The 6,403-nt window shown below is 43.7% G+C and overlaps 1 protein-coding gene across 1 annotated transcript; it reads right to left on the bottom strand.

Annotated features, from left to right (window-relative positions):
• Positions 1-361: 361 nt before the first annotated feature.
• On the bottom strand, positions 362-6,026 carry LOC126406169 (ATP-sensitive inward rectifier potassium channel 12-like). Its single transcript, XM_050070346.1, has 2 exons — positions 6,004-6,026; positions 362-1,979 (listed from the first exon to the last, which is right to left on the bottom strand). The coding sequence occupies exons 1-2, from the start codon at positions 6,024-6,026 to the stop codon at positions 362-364; spliced, it is 1,641 nt and encodes a 546-aa protein (XP_049926303.1).
• Between the last annotated feature and the right edge of the window lie 377 nt (positions 6,027-6,403).

The following is a 6,403-nucleotide window of genomic DNA, read 5'->3' as shown; positions in this document are numbered from 1 at the left end:
AAAACATGACTCAAGTATGTTCTTTTACTGCCACTGTGCTTTCCTTTGGTTGTCATAATAAAAGCCCATCAGGTTTTGTCTTTGTCCTCCTGCAGAATCAGTCAGGTTGATTGTTATGGCTCTTCAAACAGTGCAGTTGCATGTCCCAGAAGTTATTCAGGAATGTGCAATCTGCTTTGTAATTTCTAATCCCAATGAGATGAAATAACAAACAAATATAAATGTAAAACAACACCGGCAAGGCAAAAGGGGTTTACATTTCTGTACATGCAATCCAAAGTCAGACACAAGCAATCTGTCTTCAGGTCCAGCTCACTGTAGATAAAGTTGAAAGGATTTATAGGTAAAAAACAGACAATCTTTAGCTCTCTTGCTCGCTCTTATAGGTCACTGGATCGAGAGGGATGGCAGTCTGTAGGATGTCAAACTCCATCTGGTTATTGTCCATGTCCAGAACACACATGACGTTGTGATTGCCTGACGATATGGTCGCACTGTCCTGGAACATATTTTGGAAGTCTACAGACACCGAAGTCCTCCTCTCCTCTGCCCTCTCCTTCTTTACAGTCTGGGAGTCGAAAATGTCATCCTCTTCCTCCCCACAACTCAACGCCACCTCGTTCTCATAGCAAAAGGCGCTCAATGACCTGGGGATCAAATCTTGTGTGGTCCTACATGCAGAGACAGGTGAAGCAACGGAAGACGCCCGGCTCGCGGCCTCGTCCAGCTCTTTGGCGCTGAGGTGGGGAGTCGATGGCACCTCGTAGGTCTTGTGGAAGCGAGCGTAGTCGACCTTGTAGCAGTCCCGGTCCTCATAGATCACAGGCTCGAACCTGTGACCCCAGAAGACCTCTCTGGCAAGGTAGGAGCTACGGAACTGGGTGGTCATGGCCGTGGCCTCCACCATTCCCTCCAAGATTACGACGATCTCGAAGTCATCTGCCTCCAGATCAGCTCGGCTTAAAGTATACAAGGGACTATCTTTGTCTATCTCGTGGATTATAACTAGAGGGGATACCAGAAACAGCCGGTCTGTGCCCTCGTCATAGCCCACATTCAGGTCCATCTGCTCCAAGGGGATGAACTCGCCCTCAGCTGTGACGTATGAACGTATGAGCTGGGCACGGACATGAGCCTCCACGATGTGGCTCTTCCGCAGGTTGCCCACTCGCCACATGAGGCACAGCTTGCCGTCACGCAGGGCGATGACAGCATTTTTGGAGAATATGAGGGTCTGGTTCCTCTTCTTTGGCCGAGCCATCTTGGCCATGATGGTGCCAATCATGAAAGAGTCAATGATGCAGCCGACAATGGACTGGATGACGACTGTTAATACAGCAACAGGGCACTCCTCAGTAACGCAGCGCCAGCCATAACCAATGGTGGTCTGGGTCTCCATGGAGAACAGGAGTGCCCCAACAAAGCCGCGAACGTGAAGTATGCAGGGCATCCTCTGTGTCTGCCCTCCATATGTGTGTCCAGAGGTGGGTCCATGCAGCCCAGGCGCCGCCATCCCATCACCTTTAACTGCCGGCTGCTCCTCAAAATCCCCATGAGCCAGGGAGACACTGTAAAAGATAATGCCAAAGAAAAGCCAAGAGACCATGAAGCTGGTGCAGAATATAAGCAGCAGGTATCTCCAGCGGATGTCCACGCAGGTGGTGAAAATGTCAGCTAGGTAGCGCTGCCTCTTGTCATCCATGTTGGTGAACAGAACATTACATTGTCCATTTTTCTTCACAAACCGGCTCCGTACTTGGTTGGAGCCCCTTGTCAGAACCTTCCCGTTGTAGTTGTTCATACCTCCTTGCTCACTTGTGCCGGGCACGGCAGCAGAGGCTCCCGACCTCCTCCTACTGTCTTCTGCGTCACAGGTCGAGTGCAGACGGAGGTTGGGGGAACTGTGGCCGTTATAGAGTCCTAAGCTAGAGATCTTCTGGCGTGTCTCCTCCGGTAAAATGTCTGACACAAAGCCGTACCTGTCAGGCCAACAGAGAGGGGGAGATTAGGATTCAGAAAGTGACATTAAATTGACAGAATTACAATCAGGTAACAGCATGAGATTTAAAACTTTAAAAGTTGAGAAATTAATCGTGTTATGAAAATGTGGACCGGGTTCAGGCTGATTTAGTACAGCAATATTGGCCTTTTCTTAGACATCTGCAGCCCATTCGCCAGAAGAAAATATTCAGATTATACGTTTTTGCAATCCACCACAAATACGTTATATTTACACATAACATATCATATCAACCCTCTTAAAGCAATGTAATATATAAGGTGACTTTTGTCATCAGACGGTGGAGGGGATGGATGGTCAAACCTAGATGCTTTCAGCAGTACATGTACCATTTCCCAGCAGCATTAGAGCCACTGAAACTGGATGCTTGCAGTGCTTCCCAGTGTGTGAGTGACTGAATCTGGGTGTGTGTTTTAAGCCAAGACATGATCTTTTCTCAACCCTAACCAAGTGATTTTTGTGCCCAAATCTATCCTCACGTTCATCAAAGCCTCATTGAGAAAAGTTTCAATGTATCCACTACAAAATAATGTACATATGTAACATATCTATGGTTTACAGAAAAGTACAAAACTATTTTTCTGGTGATTGGGTTGACATTTGCGAGCTTCGAGGTTCCCGTCTGGCTTCAGAACATACAAACTGGTGATCAATATAGTGTTGGAAACCAATGCCTCATTTTAGGGGAGAAATCTGTCAGAAATTAAGTGTCCCATCAAAATGTTTTTTAGTTAATGATAGTCCAAGTGCTGGTTTGAGGGCTCCCATCCTCCCATTACTTAAGGTTTTGGGAAATCCTTAATATTAATGAGTAAAAAGTGTGTAATACAGGTGCTGGATCCATTTCATTCAAACTGCAGTGTGCACAATTTGGGAAAGAGGAACAAAGAGCAGGAAGACAGCTTACAGAGCCGGTAATCTTATTGATCCTCATGTACTTTCCAGTGTACCATTTAGAGCACACTGTGCTCCCTTTCATAGACAGCGACAGGAAGATGATACCTGAATCATTAGTGATACAACGGATGCAAGCAAATAGGATCAAATAAGAAACGGACAGCCACACAGTTTAAGGGGAACTCGCCTGTGAATAAAAAAAAGATTCATTTAATTCCCAAACATCTACTCAAATTGACCAAAGTCCCAGACACCTGAGTGTATCGATCAGCCTCACCTGTCTCTCTCCTTTACCTGGAGGATTAGCAGCTGGGAAGGTGAGTTCAGTTTAGCTATGTGAGAAGGATTGCTGTCATCACACATTATAGGATTATATCTGAGTCAGTGTCAGTCAGACAACCCATTTTGAGGCTGGTCGGTGTAGATATATGGATGGATGTTATCACTGCCTTTTAATAAATGTTTGAGAGTATAATTATGCTCCTTTAACAACAAATCAATGTTATTTCATTTGTGGGGGAGGGGTGATTTTGTCTTGCTACAGCCAGTGCCCAAGTTTTGTGCATGAAGTCAACTTTTACTGTGGCATAAAATGAGTTTTATGTGGGCTTGAAAACAGCACACTAAGAAAGAAGATAATAAGACAGTTGGTACACACGTACAAAACTGTAAGACAAATGGAAACTCGTATAAACTATGAGACATTATCCCCTAACAAGAGGAGATGGTATGAAATAAAATACTGTATTAACGTGCGTACAGAGCAGCTATTCCATCTTCAGCGTATTGATGCCTGTTAATACAGTCAGTCAGCATTCAGTCTTCTTATTTTCATACTGTAGCAGGTGATCTGTTGCAGCTGCCTGGAGGCAAGAGCTCTTCATGTACTGCTGTTCAGGACAGTGTAGGATGGCCTTGGCCTTTCTAAGGATGTGCTTACTGTAAATATCTCTGAGCCGGTCCTGACTCACCCTGACCAGTTATTAACAAGCCCATTCTTACCGGCCGTGTTAAGACTTCCGGACAAGACTGCGTTACAAAAAGATTAAATTATTTCTGTAAAGTCAGAGTCTTCATAAAGCTTTTGTGGTGCACTTTAGTAACTCGGTACAAAACACATGCGTGTAACAAAATAAGGATTTCAAAGGCTACACACAACCATTGTTTAAGACAATCGCAGTTTCCAGGATATGTCTTATAAATCAAATGTGTGTAGTAACACCAAAATGTAGGGGGTTGCATCAGGTGTGCCATCCCCGAAATTTCTCAAAAGCTCCCTGTCTATGCTTAAAGAAATATCATACAATTGAGTAAATGTTCTCCAGTTGGCCTCATATTTATTTAAGAGTATTAAAGAGCACATTTACTTGGCATTGTTGCATCCCTGATTTGCAGTTAGAGCAACCCAGATTAATATTAAATGTATATAAATGTAGGAAATTGGTCAGAAAAACACTTAAAATGTGAACTGTACTCTGCCACTTGCTGCATTTACACCAAACACTTCAGGTATACTACCCTATGGGTGCTTTCAGACCTAGAGTTGTCTTGCTTTGGTCTGAATCAGGGACTAATTTTGTTCCAAAGTTGTATAACTGCCTAGAGTTGGTTCGTGTTCTCACGGCAGCATTTACAAACAGACCAGACCAAATGCCTTGTGTGAGAAAGCTGCTCTTGATTGGTCAGAATTTCCATGTGGGAAAAATCCAGGAAGTAAAGCAAACGTTGAAGAAGAGTACACTTGCAAGATAACTGTGACACTTTCTAATGTCACAATGGAGGGACAACTACGCAGGTTGATTTTAGCGCTGCTCATCGTGGACTATATTGCTGTCATTGTTCATTTTAGTCAAACCATACAGTTTGAAAACGAGGCGCGGCTCCAACTAGAAAACAATGTTTTGATGCATTGGATGTGCTGAATGTGCTGAATGTGCATATTAAGGCAGTACAGGAGGAGGTGCACATTAATAATCCTCCAGGACTGCACCAGAGTTCATTTGTAACCAGACTGAGACCACCTCTTCCAGAGTTCATTTGTAACCAGACTGAGACCACCTCTTCAAGAAGGTCTCGGTCTGGTTGTTTTGGTGTGCACCCATTTTCTGGACAAAAAAGAACAACCTGGAGTGTTTAAAATCTGTTTCACAATCGTGACAGGACGTAATGGAACGGTTCTTTCGGTACCATCCTCAACTTTTTACAATGGAAACGCAAAAATAACAGTGTTGGAACCAGACTGCTTGGTGGAAACAAGGCTATAGTATAACACTTCTCAAGATTAGTAATGGTGTTTATCTCAAAATGTATGTCACTTAAAAATACAGTAGTAACACCAGTACATTTTTGCCTCTTTATAGGTGGAAGGAGTGAAATTGAGTCATCTGCAACTCTTGTTGTTGTGTTTTCAGCATGATGAAGACAGCTGGAGAACAATTAGATTGTAAGCTCGACAGCAACTCTCATATTTTTCCCAAATGATGATTTTCCCGCAAAATCACTCCAAGCAGCAGCCATTTGATTCTGTGGTTGGTGCAGCCAAACTAAAAGTTGAGGATAGTTTACTTAAAGCGACAAACTGCAGCCAGAGAATACCCACAGCCAGTCAGTAAACAGAGTCACCTGACTCCTGTGATATGTTAACCCATGTTATAAAGAATTTCTCCCTGCCTATAACAGGTGAAAACACCTCTCAGATGCAGCAAAATTTAATTATTGCAGTGAACCACGCTACTGCTACTTGGTGTGTTTTCAGCTTTAGGCATTCTCTTACCTGAAATGGCTTGAAAATTGTGCATATAGCTGCAAACCTACATGGTTTCAGCTGAGCCCTCAACACTTGGCACCACCCTTGAAGATATGGTACGGTGAGGATGGCAAAATCATGGTGTGAAGTGGCACTTTGACACCTTTATTTCTCATTTCTTTACCTAGTACAAAATGATTTAGGTGGCAAAGGAACAGTCCAATAACAGAGACGCTGAAATTCAATTCAGGCCTTAATAAAAACTCAAAATGACAAGGTAATTGCATGAATACAATCCAAGTATAATTCTAGACAGGCAGCTGATGATTAAGTCCCTCACCTGTTGGCCCGACTTGTTCCCATGGCACCAAGGATCTCGGGTATGGGGGCCTGGGTGGGAGGCCAGACTCTGCCACCATGGAGGTGGTGCTTGGGTCACTGAGAAGACCGCTGCAGGAGAAACAGAGAATTAATAAGAAAAATGAGCCTGTATCAGTTCATGTAAAATCCCCATCAAATTCAGTAAGTGCATCAAGGCTTCTGGACTGAGAGCTGTTGATTTGGGGTAGGTACACTTTAAAAAAAATCCCATTTCATCTCTTCATATGTATAAACATTATAACCTGGGCCTGTGTTTCTAGTGTGTTTTAGTGTACTAAAGATATGGACTGGGACTTGATCTTGATTTGATTCTGCAGACTGTCTTGAGGAACAGCGACCCTGTCTCACCCTGCTCTTTA

Source organism: Epinephelus moara, chromosome 18 (genome assembly GCF_006386435.1).
Source record: "Epinephelus moara isolate mb chromosome 18, YSFRI_EMoa_1.0, whole genome shotgun sequence".
In the NCBI taxonomy this organism is placed as follows: Eukaryota; Metazoa; Chordata; class Actinopteri; order Perciformes; family Serranidae; genus Epinephelus; species Epinephelus moara.
This window is presented reverse-complemented; position numbering and strand designations above follow the sequence as displayed.